Raw genomic sequence first — 22,044 nt, forward strand, 5'->3', positions numbered from 1 at the left:
TTTGTTGTATACAAAATATTTTTAAAAAAATACTTTACACATTTTTTAACATTTATAATACTTAAAAAAATTAATTAATCAAAAATATATTTTACTCAAATTTTTTCAAAGCGTATAAAATACTTCTAAAAATTTTAATAAAATTCCTAAAGTATATAAAATGATTTTTTTAAATAAAAATTATTTTTTAAAAGTTTAAATTTTTTCAATAAAATATTTTAAAATTTTTCAATGTCCAAAAATTAAAAAATATAAAAAATATTTTTTTAAAAAAAATATTTGCAAGTGAAACAAACAAATTATTGAAGAAATTTTTTTTATCTATTGTCCAAGAACATCTTCATTTCATATTTATTTTTAAGCCTATAAAAAAAAATCTAAAAGTTTATGAATTTATATATATATATTTTAAATTTTAAATTTTAAATAACAACCTCAATCCTTCACATCTGTCATAATTTTAACTATTAATTTTAATTATTTTTATTAAATTTTTTTTAATTCATATGTCATGCTCTATGTATTTTTTAAATAATTAAATTAAATATTTTTAATTTGACATAATTATAATAATATGTTTAAATTGAATATGAAAAAATTAATGATAAATTTAAAAAATTCTATAAAATTTTATTTAATTAATAAAATAGTTTTTTAATATATTTTTTATTTTAATAATATTTTTATTTCATTAATTCTTTCTATTTTCACCTGTATGTAATATTATATTTTTCGTCTCATAATTCTTTATTCATTTTATTTTTTACATATATTATAAAATAATTCTTTTATTAATTTTTTAAATATATTCATATTAAATATTTTAAGTTTTATTAAATATAAAAAAATATTTTTAGAGATTTCTAGAAAATAATATAAAATTAAATAGAGTTATAATTATTAATTTACATATATTATAGTTTAAAAAATAAATTTTAAAAAAAATATTTAAAAAATTATGAAAAAATGAATTAATAAAAAATTAAAAAGTAAAAAAAATTATAAATTAAAATAAATAATATTTAATTTTATTTAATATTATTAATATGAATTATAACTTTCCATATTATAGAAATATTCACTTATTTATAATATTTAGCTTAAATGAAATATTTTAATATATAATATTTATATATAATATTTTATTTTGAAAATTTATTTGTCATAAATATTTATTTAATATTATATACGATAAATATAAAATTAATTTATTTTTAATATGAAATTTAAATTAAAAAGTTATATATTTTATTAATATAAATTTTAAGAAATTATATTATAATTCATTTTAATTTTTCATATTTAAATTATTTCTCCTATCGTAATAAATTAAAAATACTTGATTTTATTATTTAAAATTTAAAATTTTAAATATAAATATAAATTAATCTAAATGTAATTTTTTTAATAAACCTTTTATTAATAATATACATGATATAACATGGATAATAAAAAAAATTTTGATCAAAATTAATAGTTAAAATTGAGGTAAATATAAAAAAGTTAATTTTATTATTTAAAATTTAATATTTATAAAATAAATGTAAAAATTCAAAAACTTTTAATTTTTTTAATATATTTTTTTTATAAAAAACATCTTCATTTATTCTATACCTCCATTTTCATATTTCCCATAGTTTATCTCTTACTCAAATTTAAAAATAAAAAATAAAAAATCTGTTTGCTACTACATTTTATAAAACAACATCGTCTACCACTGTAGTTAATTTTTATATTTTAATTGTTTAAATAAATAAATAATCATCAAATTAATTTAGTAACTTTATTGTAATTTGTGCATATTATTTTATCCTTGATTTTCGTCTTAATTAGTTAGAAAATATATCTAAAAAATATGTAAGATATATCATAAATTGATTACATTTTGTGAAACAATATAATATATTAAACATAAATCGAAGTTTATCATAATTAACTTAATTATGCTCTTATTATATTAAATCAATATAATATAGTAGATATAAGTTAAATTATCATAATTACCACACTTTTAATTTGCATAGAACCAATGTAATATAGCAGTTGTATTTTATGGTAATTAAGTTTATCACACTTAATATTTAAAAGTTTATTTCTGAATTTTGAGAATAGATAGTTATTTCATTAAAAATAATTTAATTTTTTATTTATTAAAAAATATTTTTTATTATTTAATATTTTAAAAGCTCATATATTATATTTAAAAACTTGCCATTAGCACAAATTCGTATAACTATTAGACATAGTGATGGTGCGAGAGGGCGTTAAGCACTCTAAAGAGATAAATTGCCTTAGTTATCATCTATGTCTAGCTTACATCCTTTTGATCTTTTTGAATTTCCTTCAACGGAATGGAATGGAATGAAATGAAATGAAATGACATCTTTTTGTTTTTTGGTAAAAAATGAAATGAAATCTTTGTTAAAAGTAAATAATAACAAATTGGATTAGCATACGTATTTGCTTGCCATTTACTCAAAACCAACATAAAAAAATTCCTAAATTGTTGAATAATTGGATAAAAGGAACATCAATTTATCTAGAGTATCTGGATAGAACTTTCTAGCAAATAAATAGCAAGGTCGCCTCACTCCATTCCACATACATGGTGTACTTCTCACTCTCTGCACTTGCAAAATAAATATAACCCAATTCAATTGTAGCATGTTTAACCATTTAATCAAATACTGAAAAACAAATTCCATACCTTTGCATCACTTGTAAGATGCAAGGCTTCATCCGTAGTCTACAATGAGCAAGAAAGTAACTCCGTCAATCATGCTTATGTTTATAGGGTAAAACTATGAATGCTGCAATTAATATAAGCTCCATCTTATATGAAAATAAGTTATATTGTTGTAATAATGCACAACTATAAAAAGGTAAAATTAATGCATACCGTAATTTCTTTAAGCAAATCGTAGGTAATGTCGGAGGACCTATAAGCTTTTGGATGCCATTTTCTTTCAGACCAATCAACGTGTGTTAATGACCATTTAGAAATCCCCTTGGGATCAATCATCTACATGATATAAGACGTAGCAAAATGACCAACGAATATAATTTATTTTCAGGTTATGAAGTTTAGAGATTGAGTTTTAATCAGAGTCAAATGTAAATACTAATGAAATAAAGGTTTAAGCTTTCCTATACTGACATTAAAAAGAGTTGGCAAGTAATGCTCATCAGCATAGCAGTTGCGCCCATCCATGTTTGGCTTCAAACACAACGAAACAAACGCAAGATTACAACCATTAGTATTCAATTTGCATGGCACTATCAATGAGATATTTTATGCCTAGAACCAAAAAATTAATTAGGTATAAAATATATAAGATTTATGATGAGTTTTATGTATTTATATCTCTTGAATTTATTGATGCATCAGATCTAGACAAGAAAATGGGATAGGTTACCTTGCAGAAGAGCCTAAATTTTGTATAATACAAGAAGTCTGACATAACTATTACTGCATGCTGCCGCTTCATGGAGAACCACTGAAAATATCAAATTATAATTTAGCTAAAACCTACCAGATTTGAAAACCTTGAACGAACACTTAATTTACCTGTGACCCCTTTCGAAAGTCCTGCTTGTCAACTTCAGGCATCATGTGTTCTGAATACCTGCCACTTCCATCAGGACCAAGGTCTTCGAAACTATAGAAAGAGACGATTATAAGAAAATAACAGGTTTTTAGTGTTTCTTTCTCCTTCTTCTCAATTTTCTTTAGTGGGCATACTGCATAGAAAATAACCACTAGCATACCATTCAATATAGCTAACGTTTGTGAACATGAGATAATTATACACGTAGTCAAAGGTATGCAGTGGTACACAGCTGCAAAATGACGAAGGATTAGACAATTCTTTCACTATGCCAACACATAGAAGTAGAGTTGTATATGTTGTAAAATACCTTTCAGAGAGCAGGACAAATTGTTGGTTATCAGGATCTAAAAGTGCACGAGCCAATAGTCTCTTTTCTGCAGCAACCATTGAAATTTTTCCCCATTCCACCTATAAGTTTTAACATTTTTTTTTTTGGTTTAATTACCAACTAAAATTAATGTGAAAGAAACTCGGAAAAGTGCTTGATCTATTACCTTTTCACTGTGAATGTCTCTTCCAATAAAAAAACGACTCACATGAGCAGCTGTTTCCCTAGAAGCGTGCACGTAAACAGTGAACCTATCGTCATGTCCCTGCCAAACTAACTCTATTGGGTTAACCTAATTACTTTTTTCTTCACTTTTTTATATATACAGAGAGAAAACGGTCTTCTTATTTTCAAGCTTATAGATTATTAAGGCAATTCTTATCTAGATTGATTTTATATGAATCCGATGTGATCTATTAAATATCCATTGTATTTAAAGAAAATGAAGAAAAAGAAAAGAATGGCTTGCCTTAAAAAAGCTTTCCCAAAGTCTTTCAAAGGGTAAGGAGCCTGGAGTCAAAAACATGAAAGCAATTTTGGGGTTATTTGAATGCATAACAGGTTTCTTGAGAATTTCCGTAATCACAACTTGAGATGCAGTCTCATCATCAGTTAATTCCCTGGCAGGAATAATCTCAGGCTTCTCTTGCCAAGTACAACTCTTAGAGGCAGGAAACAAGTAGCAGGACGCAGAGCTTCCAGGTCGAGAAACAGATACACCTATCAAGAAAATGCTCACCACAGAAACCAATGCAATTATCCTCTTCGCCCTCTTCAGATTCTGTGCCCTAGGGTGTCGATACATCACTTCTCCTGGAAAATTGCCTCTCCCTCTCAACTCTTTTCCTACTCAATCCAATCAAAGCAACAGAAAAATAGCTCTTATATGAAATGCAGAAGAAGAAGAAGAAGAAGAAGAAGAAGAAGAAGAAGAAGAAGAAATGAGAAAGCTTATTGATATAAGAAAATGGAGGTGATCTGCGGGAGTGATGAGAATGGAAATTTGGAATAGCGCAAGCACAAATGCAGGGATGAAGAACTAATTAATTAAGAAAATGATGATGATTTATGAGAATGATAATAATAATTACTTGGCAATTAAGTAGTGATTAGCACGTGTTCATTCTCTCCTCTATTTCAGTGTCTCCTTCCTTTAAATTGCTCGCAGTTGCAGACTGAATCACTGGTCCTGCTAATTTTCCACGTAATTAGTTTCAAATCTTACATATACGTGAATTTATTTCATGTGCTATTTTTCTGTCTTTGACTTTTCTTCTGTCTTTTTTTAATACCAGTAGAATGTCTTTTTTAGGAAATCAGTTAAAATTTAATTAGGAAAAGCTTTATTTATTTTTTACATTTATAATAGAAATTTGAGTTGTATAAAAAAATAAATGTTAAAGATTAAAATTTCTAGTAAAATAAATTATACAAAAATAACGAGGAATACATTTAATATTAAGCTTGTTTTTATATAAGAAAAGACGTAACAGCTTTATATAAATGAAACATTTATATTAATATATACAAATTTATATATATGATTAAAGTAAATAGCATACAAATTTTGTATAAATTATAGTATTTAAATGCTATTAGACTTGTTATTATATAGTATCGATATTATAATAGCAGCATCTAATAATATTGACCATGTATAAATTTTAAATAAATATTTAATTTAAAAATTAGTAAACATATTAATAAATGGTTGAGTTTAATTATAAATCTGTAAATTTAAATCCTAAAAGTCATTAGCCCAGAAAAGAAGATTTACTCATTCTTGACGTTGAAATTCAAATTAAACACATAGTTTTTAACAAATCATCCTTGATGATATTAAAAATTTAATGTAAAATTAGTTTTGTTTGGTAAGATAAAATTAGCTTATTATTTTAATTTTAATAAATATTTGAGTTGAATTACAATAATATTTAAATATGAAATTTAATTCCATTTTCATATAATTCACTAAAATATAATTAATATTGCTAAAAATAATAAATTTTATTTTTGAATTTACTCACCACCATATTTTTTATATAAAATTAATAACTACATATTATTTATTGTTATTAAACACCAATTGTAATTTTCTTTTAATAATATTAAATAGACATGTATTAATAAATTATTATTGAAAAATTACCTATAATCGAAGAAAGGAGAAAATTAAAACCGTTGCTTTTTCCTTTTTTTAGAAACAAACCGTTGCTTTCGAGAGAGGGAAAAAAAGGAAAGCAAAAACATCTCAACTAAAATCTAAAACTTAGCTGATTGGCCACAGCCCACAACTCTTAAAACTACCAACTCAAGTGGAAGAAAATCTACATGGAACCAGGATCCACCATAAAATTACTCAAGTGGAAGACCCGCGCAAGCAACCAAATTCTCGATGGCAAAGTCATTCGACAGGCAACACTTGCAGAGTTCAAGCCTTTTACGAAAATTTATTATTATTCTGTGGTTATCATTCCCTTCCTCTTTGTTAATCCACTTTTGCTTTGAACCGTCAGCTACCTCATCATCTCCGTTCTGCATCCTTTCACTATGGATTTGGTTTTTCCTAATTGCATAAACGCTCCATCTTTCCCCGCTGAGCGCCATAGAATAAGCCTCCGCCGTACACGTTCCCAGATTTCACACTCAACGGTTCAAACGAGGAACAGATGGTTGCCGATTCGAGTTTCGAGTCTTGCAGCGGTGGCGTCCACGCCTGAAAATTCCCCTAGTGGAACCGCCACCTCTGGCACTAGGATCAGTCGGAGAGTAGCGTCTACTTCAGAGAATGAGAACAAGGCTTCTTCAGAGTTGCTACGTAAGTCTAGCGCTGCCATGGAGCAGCTCGACATCGAGCGCGGAGTCTGCTTGCCATTTCGGAAGTACTCTCCCGAGACAGTATGAATAACAGTATACAAGCTATTTGATATTTGTTTTGACTTTTGAGATTTAACAGCTTGTTTGCTATGGATGAATTTAAGGCTCTGTTTGGATAGGATAGGTGTTTATTTGAAATGATTGAGGATTTGGAGTTGTGTTACATGTGAACAATTGAAAATTTTCTAACACAATATCAAATTCAAATGCCTAATCACTTGAAATGTAAACCTATCTTTTTTTTTTTTGCTTGATTAAAATCGTTAGAATTTGCAAGTATTCATTTGCAAATGAGATAAATTCTTTATTCACTTGTACTAAACATAATGTTAAATCAACTTCATGTTCCTAGCAGTTGATGTGAGAATGATTTTCTTATTCTTGTGAAAATAGGTGAGGAATAAGGTGTTGGAATCTAGAGGGGCTATAGCGTCTCTAATGTTACGTGGAGTGGAGATAGTGTGGAATTTGGGGTTGTACTGGTCTGCCTTGATGTATGATTTCTTGGTGGGAAGGGATGAAGAGGTAGTTCCATATCGTGCTCGTCAGCTGAGGAACCTCTTGTGCGATTTAGGGCCTTCTTTTATCAAAGCTGGACAGGTTTATTACATGTTAATCCCTTAAAACTTGTCTGTTTTCTGAATTATTCTCTTCCATTTTAATCTCTATAATTTTATATTGCAAATTCTTTTTGTGATTTCTTGAATTTGAGGCTGAATTTCTTAATTATCATCATAGTAGTTTTAGGTGTTAGTATTCACTTGATTATTTATGCCTTTTGACAGGTTCTTGCCAACAGACCTGATATCATTAGAGAAGATTACATGAACGAGCTATGCATTCTTCAAGATGATGTTCCTCCTTTTCCCAATCAGGTAACGGCATGCGCTTTAATGGCAATTAGTTTTCATATGCAATGTGGCTATTTCCTTGTAGCATTCCATGGATCACACTGTTTTGTATAACTAGTTCAAATATTTCTATAGGTTGCTTTCAAGATTATTGAAGAGGAATTAGGCCAACCTCTTGAAGCCGTATTCACTAAAATTTCATCACAGACAATAGCGGCTGCAAGCTTGGGTCAAGTTTACCGAGCAACCTTACGTGATACGGGCGAGGATGTTGCAATTAAGGTTGTACGAGGTTAATAGTAGGGAAGCTATCTTGTTAATTTCTTGTTAAAGATATCTTTGGTTTCTTTTCGTTGTGCTCTTCTAATAGACATTTGATGATTAAAACAGGCACTTATTATAAACCTAATACCTTGCTTCGTCGTTTGCAATTCAAGTTCATGACAGTCGTACTCTTTATAACTGTAAAGTGCGCCACGAAGTGTATGAGTAAAAATTATAAAAGGTTGCTGAACACAGTGAGTTCTAAATTAGAAGACAAAAAATATAGAAGGTTTGCTGGACACAGTATTCACTAAATTAGAAGTCAAACACGTAGGTGTTAAGAATTGCTCTTGCAGGATATATCAAGATACTGCAAACTTTTCCATGTCAATAATATAGAGTCCTTTTATTTGCAGGTGCAAAGGCCTCAAATAGAGCCCATAATCTACCGGGATCTTTTTCTTTTCAGAACACTTGCTTCATTCCTAAATGGCATCAGCTTACAGAAATTGGGATGCAATGCTGAGCTGATAGTTGATGAATTTGGTGAGAAACTGTTGGAGGAGCTTGATTACACCTTGGTATCTTTCAAAAAACTGTCCTTAATAATCTTGTTGGACACTGAGAAACCTAGATAAAGAGTTAACATGAGCCAAAACATATCCCAGATTTTTGTACACTTGATATCTATTCCCATGGCAGCCAAACTGATATTGTTTTTCCCTCCTCTCCTTTAGAAATGTGTTTATCTATATATTTTATATAAATTTGTTTTTTATGTATTTTACTGATAGTTCTGTTTCCTTTCTCAGGAAGCCCGTAATATTGAAGATTTCCTGGAAAACTTCAAAGATGATCCTACTGTTAAAATTCCTAAGGTTTACAGAAACCTTTCTGGTTCGCGTGTTCTAGTAATGGAGTGGATAGATGGTATTCGCTGCACAGCCCCACAGGTTGGATATGATGGTTCACTTTCTTTCTTCTTCTCTTCTTTTCTTTTTTCAAGAGATAACATATTGATTGATGTAACTTAGGCTATCAAGGAAGCTGGCATTGATGTAAATGGATTTTTAACAGTTGGGGTGAGTGCTGCTTTGCGGCAATTGCTAGAGTTTGGGTTATTTCATGGAGACCCACATCCTGGTAATGTTTTTGCTATGCGAGATGGACGTATTGCATATGTGGACTTTGGGAATGTTGCAGTACTTAGTCAGGTAAGGCGTTGATTTCCAAGACATGCAGGAAAAAGACAATATCCATGTAAAATAAGGCCTCTGTTCTTCTTAGATTTAACATACAAGCGATATGATATTATCCTTTTCTAAAGGTGATGATGTATTGGTAGAGAGGAGAATGTCACTTAAGCATTCAGTAATGTTAGTATAGCAGGAAATTATCTTAGAGCATCAAGTGGGAAACTGTAACTTCTACTTAATTTTTACTTATATTGGAGAATTAACTTTTTCAGCCTTGCATACTGACATGATTTCTATAATTCAGCAAAATAAGCAAATCCTGATTGATGCTGTGGTGCATGCTGTAAATGAGGATTATGTTGAGATGGCAAATGATTTCACCAGGCTTGGCTTCTTGGCCAGTGGAACTGATGTCTCTCCTATCATTCCAGCTTTGGAAGCAATTTGGCAGAATTCAGTTGGGAAAGGACTTTCTGATTTCAATTTCAGAAGTGTCACAGGTAATTTTTTGGCCTGTAATCTTTGTTTCAGTTTTTACTCTAATTTGTCTGCTGACAGCCTGACACAATGAAATATATCACTGGATGTTTCCATATCCATGGTCACAGAATCATATGACTGCTATTCGACAGAGTTGTGATGGGTTTTTAAATGATTAAACACTTTTCATAATGAGACTTTAATTAAAATAATTACGAGTTGCTATTCTGCGTATGCACTGCAGGAAAATTTAATCAGTTGGTTTATAATTATCCCATCCGTATACCAGAGCGATTTTCCCTTGTTATCCGTTCTTTGTTGACTCAAGAGGGCATCTGTTTTACCCTGAAGCCAGATTTTAAATTTCTTGAGGTGAAGATTATCTTTTCTTTTCTTATGCATATTTTATTATTATATTGCATTGGAAGAGTGTGTGGCTTGTAATCATTTCATAGTTTAATCCAGCTTGATTAGTACAAGGTTTATGATTTTTGAAAAGCTTGGATCATTGTGAAATAAAAAGTTTCATTGAACATCTGATTAGGTTGCCTATCCATATGTGGCAAAGCGCCTACTGACAGACCCAAATCCAGCTCTTCGTGAACGCCTGATAGAGGTGAATTGAAATCTATTCTTAGCTACAACTTATCTCCTGCATATAAGGTTTAGGGTTATGCACCAACTGCATATTTATTTCTTAATATTTAGATCATTAAATGTAGCTTTCTAAAATCACTCCAGGACAATTACCTATGAACTAATTACCGTTCTCTTGAGAAACTATCTTTACTATAATAAGTGTACTGGCAAATTTCTCAACCAATCTCGGTGTATTGGTGTATTTCAGTCTTTCGTCCTCAATACACTCATCACATCACCAAGGTTCTTAATTGCCACTGGGGGCTACATGGGCTTGACATGCTAATACACTGCTTTCATATGGGCTTTTTAAAAGGCCAAGTTAAGGCACATCATGATATGTATATGGTATGGCCAGCATTTCTTATCATTCACTGCGACACTTTGCTCTAAGAAAACATATTGATCTCTGCTTCCTTTAAAATTTAATTTTTGATGATCAAACAGAACTAGATATAATATTTACTTTGCAGCACTGAAGTTTTCATGAAATGCCATGTGAAATTCATAGAAGGAATAACCAGTCATGGAGTTTTGGTTACTTGTACTTCCCCCTAAGGCGCATAGTATAGCAAATTCACTGTATAAAAATAATAACAGGATTCTTCAGCATCTGTCATTAAAAAGAGTAGGATAACACTTGATTGAATTGTGCCAAGGAAATTTAAGCGAATCAGTGTTTGGAAAGACAGAGCTCAAGGCAGGTAAACAGGGACACACCTGCCATGTCCAAATGCTGAGTGACAGTAATGGGGCAGTGCTGACTGAATGACTGGTTAAGTTGAATGCCATTAAATCAGTAATGATCTGCTTTTCTGTGACAGGTGTTGTTTAAAGATGGTGTTTTCCAGTGGAAACGGCTTGAAAAACTTATTGTTCTTGCAAAGGAGAATGTAGCTAGGATGAGCAGCAACCCTGCACTGCAAGTAAAGAATAAGTCTGTATCATTTCATGGCCCATTACAACTAATTTTGCTATAGTTTTTTAGGAAGCTAGTTTAACAGATATATATTGTTGCTCATCAGGCAAAATTCAAGAAAGTTGCAAGTGGAAAGGAAGCTAGATCTGACAGACACCATCAGAGATGGAGCTCGTCTTTTCTTTACTGATGAAGTGATTCGTAGACAGCTGATTTTGGCTCTGACTGAAGATTCAAAGCTTCACATTGAAGAGGTCTGTCCGTAGCGTGTAACTGGTTTTTATGTAAAAGCTGTAGATACCATTGTTTGGACACGAATTATGGATTCGTTAATCTGTTCTGAGATGCGATTTTTCTTCTGTAGCTCGTAGACGTTTATAAACTGGTTGAGGATGAACTAGACATACCCTCGGTAGCTGTCGAAGTTGTACGAGGTAAAGTATCATCGACCTTTTGGATGCTGGTCACCTGTTGCCGTTGAGTTAGTTGTTCCGTGGCATAATCAAGCTAAATACTTTCTTTCTTTTGATCATATTCAATCCTTGCTACTGAAATTATATGCTTTTGAATTGCAGACATTCCTGCATTTATCCGGGATCTCATTCTTTCATGGAGCGACTCGGTCTTATCTGACAGATGATTAATGCTTGATGCAACAGTATAAAGAGTTCAGCTGCTATAAACTCGACATTATTATCTAGAAGTGAGTCTAGCAGATCTTAGATCAAATACTTGCAGTGAAATTTGTGCATTTATTATTTTAGTTTTGTGCACATCTGAATTGATTGTGCACCTGAAAAAAAAAGACTTCTTGTACAGGGATGAGCATTTAGTAGGCGCATCCTATTGCAAATACAATGCCAACAAAAAGACATACCATTTTTCCTTTACGGAGGGAATTCTCTCAAATTGTAAATGCCTAGTGAATTATTTGTTGTATGAAAACAATTAGAAGGAAAAATAGATTTTGGATAAAAGTATCTCCAAAACAATATGATTTCCTTTAGACAATATCTTGTTTTTCACTCTCATTTTTAAGCCACCTTCTTCGTCTGACTCTCATTTTAGATACACAATTGGCTAAAATAGCGTCAGAAATATAGAAATGTAACGAAAATAAATAAATAATAAAGGAGACCTCTAATTTTAAATATCAATGGAAATAAAATTAACAGTTTATTTTTGAATTTTTTTCACATAAAATTGGCAATTTGAAAAGTTAATCATTGGAAAATAAGGTGATGGCCAAACTTCTTTTTATGTGTGCTTCTTTTGAAGCCTTCCATATTTTTATGGTTTGTGATTCAATCTCTCTATTCTTTTATAATTTATTTAAACTAAAAATTTTATAGTGCCGCACATAGTGTTTAGATCATCAGTAGACATTTGTTAGGAAGCATTAAAAAATAAAGTTAACGTATTTTAAATTTGTCTAGTATTTAAATATGGACTTTTAGAACGTCTTATTGAATCGGTATTCAATGGCTAAAATTCTCTCTCACGCTATCCTACTGCTCCATACAAATTGTTTGCGTAAAATGAAAATAAAATGTTGATAAATACATAAAAGCGAGTTTCATTAAGTGAATCCTACAAATATAATTGACCAATCCTTTTTGTTTTTCAAACAACATTACTCGCATGATAAATAATGATGTGTTTATGATTCCATGTTAAATACTAATACAGAATTACAGTTCTTTATTTTATAAAATAGAAAATAAATTTAATGTACTTTAACAATGAAACTATTAATAATTTTTTTTCATTGGAATTAACGTCCAGCGAGATTAAAAAGTAATCATTTTAAAAAATTATTATTTAAATAATCGGAAAGGCTCAAGATGATGGATTTAAGGTGTTTGTGAAAGTTGTAAATTTTTTTTTTATTTTTATAGTTGATATGTTAAATTAAACCTTTAGCATATTTTTGTTTTATCTATCATATTCTTTAAGTCCTTATCCTATAAATATATTACTATAAATATTCTTACTTTATAAGGATTAAAAATATATAATTAATACAATTAAAATACACAAAATCATATTTTATAATTACTTATTCATACTGCTTCAATTAAAAATTTAACAACTTGTATTATTAAAATATACTAATAAATTAAAAAATTATTGAAATGAATGAAAAAAATAAATTTATGAGAGAACAATTAGGGATATTAATTAATTGGTTTAATCCATGAAATTCAATCAATCCAATTCAATTTAAACCAATAAATTTAATTAAATGGTTATATTGGATTGATTTAAATATATTATCAAATTTATATATTTTTTTATTAATTTTTTTAGTTAATTAACGAATAATCATCTTATATTTATATAAACATCATAAATTCTAATTTTATTTTCTGTTGTTATTGTGTTTAATTTAAATATAATAATAATTAAATTCTTTTATCTTTATTATTATTAGAGGTGTAATATGTCAGTTTAATTATTTTATTTTATTTTTAATTTTTTTAAAAAAATTGAAAATTAACTATATTTTATAGTGTAGTATATTTTGCATAGTAACTTTTATAAAATTAAAATTAATCACATCTATAAAAAAGTTAAATTAATATATATATAAATTGTTTTAATTTTTAATTGGTGAAAAATTTAAAAGTAACAATTTTTTAAAAAAATGTTAAAATAATGGGTATAATATATTTTATTTTTTAATTTTTACAAAATTAAGTTAGTTACATTTTTAAAATAATTAAAATAATATACAGAAATTATGTTAAATTTCTGAAAAAATAAAATTAAAGTTATAATTTTTATTTTGAAATTAAAGTTTTTTAGTTTACAAGATTTAAAAAGTGTATAATTTATAAAATTAATTAAATATTTTTTATTTATTATTTGAAATATAATTTCTAAAATTAATTATTTAATTTTTTATAATATTTTCTAATTTATAGTTTTTAGTTATCAGTAAATTTAACATTGAGACTTGAATCATTTTGCATTATATTTTATAATTAATATATCATTAATAAATAAATTAATTTTAATAATTGATGGGTATAGAATTAATAGATGTTTTGAATTTCGATTAAACTTGATTATGGACAGAGGGTGGTGGAGAAACCAGTGGGTTGTTTCATACATTTTGTTTCTTGAGCCGATTTGATTTACTAGGGTGGTTTGATTCGTAAAAATTGACTATGAGTTGGTTTGATTTACCCTCTCTAGGCTTTGTTTTGAGAGCCCATTTCTTCTACTTCTGTTTCTTTTTGGGCCTTGTATGTGCAATTAAAAAAAGAAAATTGCAGTTATTAACTTTTGTTTGGAAATAGGTTTAAGGTAATAAAAGATTTTACAAGATTTAAAAATCTTAAATCTAAAAAATTTTAATTTCAATTCGTCAATTTAGTGTATTCAGAAAATTTTCATTTAAAAATCTTACAATATATCTAAAAACTTTATCTTTCACGTAAATAATAAAATTAATTAAAATTAATAAAACATTAAAAACCTTCTTACCATATAACCACACTTGGGAAAACCTTATTTAACAGTGTGTAAAAATAAATTTAATTATTAATAGAAACGAATTTCAGGTTGCCTGTAGCAGTTGCTCACATATCTCGAGTGAACCAGGAAAGCAACCTTCTCGGACTCTCGGTGGCCTTTGTCGCTTGCGGTTTCCCCAGGTGAACCCTAATTTTCTCTTCTCACTTAATCTCATTAGTTCTTTTAGTTACATCAAACATTGAGGCAAGTTTTAATTATTCGCCTTATTTTGTGACTTAGATTGAAGTTGCTGATTTTTTTGTTTTGTTTTGTTGTTGTCTTGAATTCCAATTCTCTCAAAATTTGGGAAAATAAAGAACTGGGAATGGATGTTTTCCATTGTAATTTTTGGCCTTTTTTTAAAAATGATTTTTATTTGTGTAAATCTCAACTATGTTTTGAACGTAATTGATGTTAACCACTGTATTGGATTGAAATAAAGTGGATGTATTTTTGTTTTTGTTTGTGCGCAGTTTCATTCATGAAGAGTGGAGAGAAAAAATCTTACTTTGGACACGGAAATATATCAGTTTCCACAGTGATTCAAAGTTTTCGTTGTGTTTGCTGCATTTTATAGATCAAAATTGTATAATCTCAATCGGTACATCGATTTAGTCGTTAATCTTATTCCTCTATAAGGTTCGGTTGGCATGTGGAGTCGCTAACTTGCTATTTCCTAGTTGGCGACATCTTCTGGGTATGAAATTTTGTTACTTTTTATGTTAAATTTGCTGTATTTTTTTTGTTAAGGTTATATAAAGAATAAAATTTGATAAAAGAAAAAAACTCGTCGCTTTTCTGAGTTTTTGTTATATTTTCAGGACCATGCCCCGCAAATTTAACTATGGGGTTGATTTTGATGATGATTATGATGATTATGACGAGTACGACTATGAATATGATGTGGAGGACAATGGTCAGTATCAAAGCAATTATGTTGATTTCTTTGTGTGTATACATGCATGCATGTGTTTACTTGTAATTAAATTCCACTTGTAATTTTAACCAGGCTTCTGCATTTGATCATTTATTTCTTGAGCCATCTGCTTTTACTTTTGTTCTGAATATGTTGGACATTATGGTTTTTATATATATATATATATATATCTTTTGGCTTAGGATTCTTATGGGATGTTAAAATGGAAATTTGTTTTTTTTTTTTTTTGGTTTGGGGGGGGGGGGGGGGGGGCGGGTTGGCAAGAATTAGCAGTCTTGAATATAAGATGGAAGATTTATTTGTATACCATGTAATAGAGATAAATTTTGGTCATGACCATAGAATTTTCTAGGATCTGTTTATCCAATCACTGCCTCTGTCCTGTTACTACTTGGTTGGTATCCAATCATGCGTGGATCTTGTCAGAACCTGTGGGTTGCTGTTGGCCTCTATGGGCATCTTCTCCTTGCTCACTTTATCCCTTGTACCTGCATAAGATGCTTGATTTGCAAACAGCATCATCAGTCTTTAATTAGCAGTATGCAACTTTGTATGTCTTCACACAATCACTCAAACAATCAACTAGGTTTCTGGTATTCTGTATGTTTTTCGTATGCAACTTGCTTGACTTTATTTCTGCAATAGGGGAAGTACCCGAGCCTAAGCAAGAACTTAATAGGCCTGCCCAGTGGCGCTGTGCCATTTGCACTTATGATAATGACGAGGATATGTCTGCATGTGACATTTGTGGGGTCATTCGCAATCCTACCGCAGGCAACTACATCAACAGTGATAAGAGAACAGGTTTTAATTTTTTTTTTCTTTGGCTATGAATATAGATGTCACAACTGTGTGGATTGATCTTCATGCATTTGGATTCTAATGTGATGTTGAAGCCTTTCTTTTTTGGTTCCTGGACTAACTTAGGACATGAACCTGTCAGGCATGGGACATGGTTGTGGCAGTGTTAGTGACTCCCATGTCTGATATGTTCTTTGGTTTTAAGCTGTGCAGAGAGTTTGCATCACTGTCCTTCTTATTTGGTTGCTTTTCAAGTCGTTCCCTTTTATGGAATAGATCTTTTTCATGCAGCTGACAATATGTGCAAGGATTCTGGCATATCCATATTGGCCAAGTCTCTTTTTGCATCATTGCCACATTGGACTCCCCAAAAGCCTGTTGTAGCTCAACTTCAGAATGATGATTTTGTGACAAAATGGGGCAGTGACTTTCTCAACTGTGAGAATTTCCAAGGAAATTTTCATGAGTTCCATAAGGCTTTTAATTCTCATAGTCATTCCCACATTAAAATAGGTCTGAACACGTTATAGAAAAGTAGATATTATACTGTAGCTCTTAAACTTGAAACTTTGTCCAAGTATCTGGCACCTAGGTTGGGAGTCATTTTGTCATTCTGCTATTTAAAAATGTCTTGGATGGTATTCTAACCTTGCACCTATTGATTATACAGATCCTTTCAAGTTTGATGTTCCTTCACCAGATGATTTGGTTTCTTCTGGATTGCATGCCTCCAAAAAGGGCTCAAGAGGTATCTTTCTACAGATGCAAATCTAATGGGTCACTTTAATATCCAGTGTTAAGAAAATCCTTTTTTTTTCTTTTTGAGTGTCAAGAAAGTGAACTATAACAATTTTCATTTTATCTAGAATCTAGCTATATGAAGAAATAGGAGAGGTACATTTGCAATTGAAAGAGCTTAAGCATATATAGAAGCATTCCCATATAGTAGTTTCCTCTTTATGCGAGTGCTGACTACTGCGTAATTTCATAATCAAAAGAACAAGGAAACCACTGTTTTGGGGCCAGTGAATTAAAGAAATTTCTCTAGTTTGAGTTTTTTTCATGTAACGTTATGATCAATTCTATTTGTTTTTTATTTTTCAATTCCCACATGAATATTTAGTCTAGTAGAAGCAGAGGGTGAGTGAATTATTTATTGCAACTTGTAAATTTAACTAAGGTAGGCAAGTCCTGTTCTTTTCTGATGATTCTTATATGACGAATGTAAGTTAAAGAATTACAAGAAGGAAATGCTATCTCTTGTATTGGAACATACATTGATTAGATGATCATATGTTCCACTTGTAACTGCACAAGTGAAATACAATGTTTTAAACTTCTGACCATCCATGTACTTTCAGCTATGTGGAGTTCAAGAATTTCAAGGATTGTGTTGGATTCCGAGATAATTAGAAATTGCTTTCTTTTTATTATGTTACAATTTTTCATGTTCTTGTAAATTTTGTGGATTTCTTTATGCTGAATATCATGTGGAGCATACTGCATCTTCTACAATATTTCTGAGTTGGCCTTTTTTTCTAGGATACTGATTTTTTTTTTAATTTCTTTTTTTGTTTATTTGTTCTTTGTTTGAGAATTTGTGGCAATTGGCAGGTCTCATAGCTTGTAGATTTCTAAATTAATGCAACTTAGAGGCTTGCTTATGTGCAAAGTGTTCCTGTATTTGTGCATGTCGAATTTTGTTTCTTATCATCATCTTGTTTTCCTGAAAATATTGATCTTTTGGTGATGTTCTAATTCGTCTGAAATTTAGTCCCTTTTTTTTACACAATTTTGCTTTGTTTTGCTTCTCTGTTTTTTTGTTTTAGCCAATTCTCTCAATCTCAAATATCCAAGAGGTTCTTCAGGAATAACTCAGAAGAATAGTGCAAATAACGCACATTCCACCATTAAAAAGTCAGATAGTCCTCTTTTGATTCTGAAGAGCAAAGAGGATAGTGTGGATGAGGGCATTCATGTGATGAATGGAGTGTCCTATACACAATCAGGTTCTGAAAGCTCAGATGGTTCTATAGTGGTTCCAAAGTCTGGACCTAATAGTGTGGACAAAAACTACTGTTCAAAGAATGGTTCAATTAGCATCCAATCAAGTGGTGAAACATCCAAGAGCTCATCTTCAATGAAACAAAAAGGCAAATATAAAAATGCAGATGCTAGCATCCAATCAAGTGGCAAAACATCAGAGTGCTCATCCTCATTGATGCCAAAAGGCAAGCATATAAGTTTAGATGATAACAGTTTGTCTTCATTTATTGTGTCTGAGCCTCATAGGCTTACCAGTAATTTGAAAATGATATCTTTATCAGATAAATCTCAAGATGTAACTAGTGATAATGCTATAAAGGCCAAGTCACATAAGCAATATGAACCTGACAAATGGATGCTCCCTGACAAAGCAGAAGACAAGTTGACTCAACTGAACCTTGCAATTGTAAGTCAGACCTTTTTTTTGGTCATATAATCCGTGGAGCTCAGCAGTTAATCCCCTTAATATGAATATTTAGATAAAATATCTAATTGTTGAACTAACCTATATATCATTGCAGGTTGGCCATGTCGATTCTGGAAAATCAACACTTTCTGGTAGATTGCTACATCTTTTAGGACGAATAACCCAAAAAGAAATGCACAAATATGAAAAGGAAGCCAAGTTACTGGTAATTTCACAGAAAGGGTTGTGTTTTAACCTTGTGTTTTTAGAAGCAAATTTGATTTGGCTTGATTGGCATAATTTTTAATCATGCAGGGCAAGGGATCCTTTGCTTTTGCCTGGGCATTGGATGAGAGTGCTGAAGAAAGGGAAAGAGGAATAACTATGACAGTGGCTGTCGCTTATTTTGATACAAAAAAATATCATGTTGTTCTTCTTGATTCCCCAGGCCATAAGGATTTTGTTCCAAATATGATATCCGGGGCAACACAAGCTGATGCTGCAGTTCTTGTTATAGACGCCTCCCCTGGTGCTTTTGAAGCTGGCATGGACAGTAAGAAGGGCCAAACGAGAGAGCATGCACAACTTATTAGAAGTTTTGGTGTTGATCAAATTATAGTTGCAATTAACAAAATGGATGCTGTGAACTACTCTGAGGATAGGTTTAATTTTATTAGAGCACAACTTGGAACATTTCTCCATACCTGTGGGTTTAAGGATTCCTTGGTGTCATGGATTCCATTAAGTGCCATAGAAAATCAAAATTTAATATCACCTCCTCCTGATGTCCATTTGTCATCTTGGTGAGTTCACTTGCTTATGACTAGTTCAGGTTTCTACTCTATTACCTTTTGCAATTACAAACTTCTTAGCTTTGTGAAACTGGAAAATTTCTGAAAATATTAATTTCATTTAAAAATAATAAAACAAAACTGCAGGATTTTGATAATTGACCATAGTGTAATTGAATTGCAGGTATCGTGGGCCTTATCTGTTAGATGCAATTGATTCTTTTCAACCCCCTGCAAGAGATTTCTTGAAACCTCTGCTTATGCCCATATGTGATGTTATTAAATCACCTTCAGTGGGACAGGTGTCAGCCTGTGGTAAATTAGAGGCAGGAGCTCTTCGGTCTGGAACAAAAGTATGCAACGTATTTCTTTTTCTTTTTTTTTTTTTTTTAACTTGTTAGGATTTGCTGCATAACTGAGAACATTTCATCATGACTTTTTGTTGGTAGTGTTTGCTGCATCACTGGGGAACATGCTGTCATGACTTTCTGTAGATCTAGTGCTAGTTTTAATTTATATTATATCTAGGAGTAGAATGCAGATGTGAATTCTTCTGGTAATTTGTACTGGAATTAAATAAATTAGAACTTGTGTTGATGCAGGTTTTGGTTATGCCATCTGGAGAAGTAGGGACTGTACGCAACTTAGAGCGTGATTCGCAGGCTTGTCCTGTTGCAAGGGCAGGAGATAATGTAGCTGTCAGTCTAGTGGGCATTGATGGGAGCCATGTGATGGCAGGCGGTGTTCTTTGTCACCCTGACTACCCGGTTTCTGTTGCGAAACATTTGGAGTTGAAGGTGCTGGTTTTAGATAATGCAACCCCAATTTTGATTGGCTCTCAAGTAAGCTCCTATATACCAGATATCAGTTTACCTTTTCTGTTCAGACAATCTAATCTTCTAAATGGAATTTGCAGCTGGAATTTCACATACACCATGCAAAAGAGGCTGCAGGAGTGGTAAAAATTGTATCATTACTTGATTCAAAGACCGGCAAGGTGACAAAGAAGGCACCTCGTTGTCTTGCTGCAAAGCAACAAGCAGTGATCGAGGTGAATTAAAGATGTACAATAATTTTTTCGCTCAAAAATTTTCCAACAAGAGAATGAAAGTTTGTCTGACTTTTGTCTGTTGTCTAATTTCAGGTTGTTTTGCATGGACCGGTTTGTGTGCAAGAGTTTTCAAGTTGCAAAGCTCTTGGAAGGGCATCTTTGAGAGTATTAGGTAGAACAATTGCTTTAGGTGTTGTAACCAAGATAATCGAGGATCAGGAGTAGCTGTTATCAGAGATTCCTCGACGGTAGTCCAAAAAAAAAAACAAAAAAAACAAAGAAGTGGAGTTAAATTTGGTGGAACTGTGACAGTTCATTTTTGAATTACCTATTTAACTTTTTACTCGTATATCAATATGCCCGTACAATGAAATTAGCAGTTCCCTGTATCAATTCTTTCTGTGCATATCATCTGAGGTCTAAACAGCACTGCTCTCTAGCAATCATTTTAGAAATGACGAGGAGATTATGATTGCTTAGGATTTGGCTGCTTATATTTGTAAGCTAACATTGTTTTAATGTTGACATGTACAGCAATACGTGCTTATGCATTTGTGATTTGCGTGAAAGCAAAACCTTGGTTGTCTTGCATGACTTTCATTTGCTTGCTTGCTCATTCGACTGCAAATAATTAATGCATCTTCTCTTCTCTGTTAATTTTATAAGCAGGAATTGGCCTGTTGTATCTTTAAATTGAAAATCGAATTAAATCCAATAAATTGAAAATTAAAATTTTAATATTTATAAAAATCGAATTGAATCGAATTGATTTTGGGCAAAAATTAAATCGAATCAAATTAGTCTGATTCGATTTAATTCAATTCGATTTACTTTGCTGAGCTTTTTAATATATTTTTTATTTTTTACATCTTATTTTTAGTATTCTAAAATTTAATTAAAATATTTCAATCTTAATTATGGTTTAATATCTCTATATTATAAAAAATAATATATTATTATCACTAATCGATTCGATATTCGATTTTTTTTTTTATTTTTTTCTAATCAAAACTGAATCGAAATAATTGAAAATTTTTAAATTAAAAATCAAACCGAATCGAAATAAATAAAAAATCGAATCAAAATTTTAAATTAATTCGATTCGATCGATTTTTCTATTTGAACTTAATACTGCTGGCCCTAATTATGAACAGTTTCGTTAAACAGTATCAGATTAATATCATAAGAGAACTAAACTCAAAACTTACACATATTGTTGTGAATCAAACCTAAAATTTATAAAATTCAACTTTATATAATTTAATTATACCATTAAAGTTTACAAAATTTGAATTGTTAAGATTTCAAAATTCATTTTTAATGAG

General features: G+C 30.6%; 3 protein-coding genes across 11 annotated transcripts; 2 read left to right on the forward strand and 1 right to left on the reverse strand.

Annotated features, from left to right (window-relative positions):
- Positions 1 to 2,498: 2,498 nt before the first annotated feature.
- Positions 2,499 to 6,480, reverse strand: LOC110610890 (glycosyltransferase BC10). Its single transcript, XM_021750962.1, has 11 exons — positions 6,312 to 6,480; positions 4,409 to 4,785; positions 4,106 to 4,204; positions 3,919 to 4,019; positions 3,769 to 3,840; positions 3,569 to 3,659; positions 3,417 to 3,497; positions 3,158 to 3,217; positions 2,900 to 3,022; positions 2,708 to 2,746; positions 2,499 to 2,624 (listed from the first exon to the last, which is right to left on the reverse strand). The coding sequence occupies exons 1-11, from the start codon at positions 6,478 to 6,480 to the stop codon at positions 2,499 to 2,501; spliced, it is 1,338 nt and encodes a 445-aa protein (XP_021606654.1).
- On the forward strand, positions 6,242 to 12,176 carry LOC110612055 (protein ACTIVITY OF BC1 COMPLEX KINASE 1, chloroplastic). Of its 5 annotated transcripts, none has more exons than XM_021752701.2 (14): positions 6,244 to 6,849; positions 7,210 to 7,416; positions 7,602 to 7,691; positions 7,803 to 7,949; positions 8,348 to 8,512; positions 8,744 to 8,884; positions 8,966 to 9,145; positions 9,432 to 9,627; positions 9,852 to 9,979; positions 10,152 to 10,223; positions 11,071 to 11,183; positions 11,272 to 11,419; positions 11,530 to 11,599; positions 11,741 to 12,176. In XM_021752701.2, the coding sequence occupies exons 2-14, from the start codon at positions 7,255 to 7,257 to the stop codon at positions 11,803 to 11,805; spliced, it is 1,677 nt and encodes a 558-aa protein (XP_021608393.1). In that variant the 5' UTR covers positions 6,244 to 6,849; positions 7,210 to 7,254; the 3' UTR covers positions 11,806 to 12,176. The 5 variants fall into 5 exon arrangements, 4 of the variants coding, with proteins under 4 accessions (XP_043811415.1, XP_021608393.1, XP_021608390.1 ...); XM_021752698.2 differs by having other exon boundaries at positions 6,244 to 6,837; XM_021752699.2 differs by lacking the exon at positions 10,152 to 10,223 and having other exon boundaries at positions 6,244 to 6,837.
- Positions 12,177 to 14,682: 2,506 nt separating this feature from the next.
- On the forward strand, positions 14,683 to 21,270 carry LOC110611818 (HBS1-like protein). Of its 5 annotated transcripts, none has more exons than XM_043955281.1 (14): positions 14,683 to 14,827; positions 15,161 to 15,384; positions 15,509 to 15,603; positions 16,270 to 16,428; positions 16,717 to 16,938; positions 17,096 to 17,173; positions 18,255 to 18,656; positions 18,753 to 18,877; positions 18,993 to 19,103; positions 19,193 to 19,680; positions 19,853 to 20,021; positions 20,271 to 20,510; positions 20,585 to 20,719; positions 20,813 to 21,270. In XM_043955281.1, exons 3-14 carry the CDS (start codon positions 15,513 to 15,515, stop codon positions 20,942 to 20,944), a joined length of 2,352 nt encoding a protein of 783 aa, XP_043811216.1. In that variant the 5' UTR covers positions 14,683 to 14,827; positions 15,161 to 15,384; positions 15,509 to 15,512; the 3' UTR covers positions 20,945 to 21,270. The 5 variants fall into 5 exon arrangements, with proteins under 5 accessions (XP_043811216.1, XP_043811218.1, XP_043811219.1 ...); XM_043955283.1 differs by having other exon boundaries at positions 16,717 to 16,878; XM_043955284.1 differs by having other exon boundaries at positions 16,717 to 16,863.
- The last annotated feature ends 774 nt before the right edge of the window (positions 21,271 to 22,044 follow it).

This window comes from Manihot esculenta, chromosome 3 (assembly GCF_001659605.2).
Source record: "Manihot esculenta cultivar AM560-2 chromosome 3, M.esculenta_v8, whole genome shotgun sequence".
Lineage (NCBI taxonomy): Eukaryota > Viridiplantae > Streptophyta > Magnoliopsida > Malpighiales > Euphorbiaceae > Manihot > Manihot esculenta.

Bases quoted from the DNA above. Each gene is read 5' to 3' on its own strand.
- LOC110610890 (XM_021750962.1), bottom strand. From the start codon at position 6,480: ATGCAGAACGGAGATGATGAGGTAGCTGACGGTTCAAAGCAAAAGTGG. The intron at 3,498-3,568 runs GTAAATTAAGTG...TGATATTTTCAG, and splicing joins ACTTTCGAAAGGGGTCACAG to TGGTTCTCCATGAAGCGGCA. The intron at 3,023-3,157 runs GTCAGTATAGGA...TATATCATGTAG, and splicing joins ACTTGCCAACTCTTTTTAAT to ATGATTGATCCCAAGGGGAT.
- LOC110612055 (XM_021752698.2), top strand. From the start codon at position 6,490: ATGGATTTGGTTTTTCCTAATTGCATAAACGCTCCATCTTTCCCCGCT. The intron at 7,417-7,601 runs GTTTATTACATG...GCCTTTTGACAG, and splicing joins CTTTTATCAAAGCTGGACAG to GTTCTTGCCAACAGACCTGA. The intron at 11,420-11,529 runs GTCTGTCCGTAG...TTTCTTCTGTAG, and splicing joins CAAAGCTTCACATTGAAGAG to CTCGTAGACGTTTATAAACT.
- LOC110611818 (XM_043955281.1), top strand. From the start codon at position 15,513: ATGCCCCGCAAATTTAACTATGGGGTTGATTTTGATGATGATTATGAT. The intron at 18,657-18,752 runs GCAAGCATATAA...TATCTTTATCAG, and splicing joins ATCCTCATTGATGCCAAAAG to ATAAATCTCAAGATGTAACT. The intron at 20,720-20,812 runs GTGAATTAAAGA...GTCTAATTTCAG, and splicing joins AGCAACAAGCAGTGATCGAG to GTTGTTTTGCATGGACCGGT.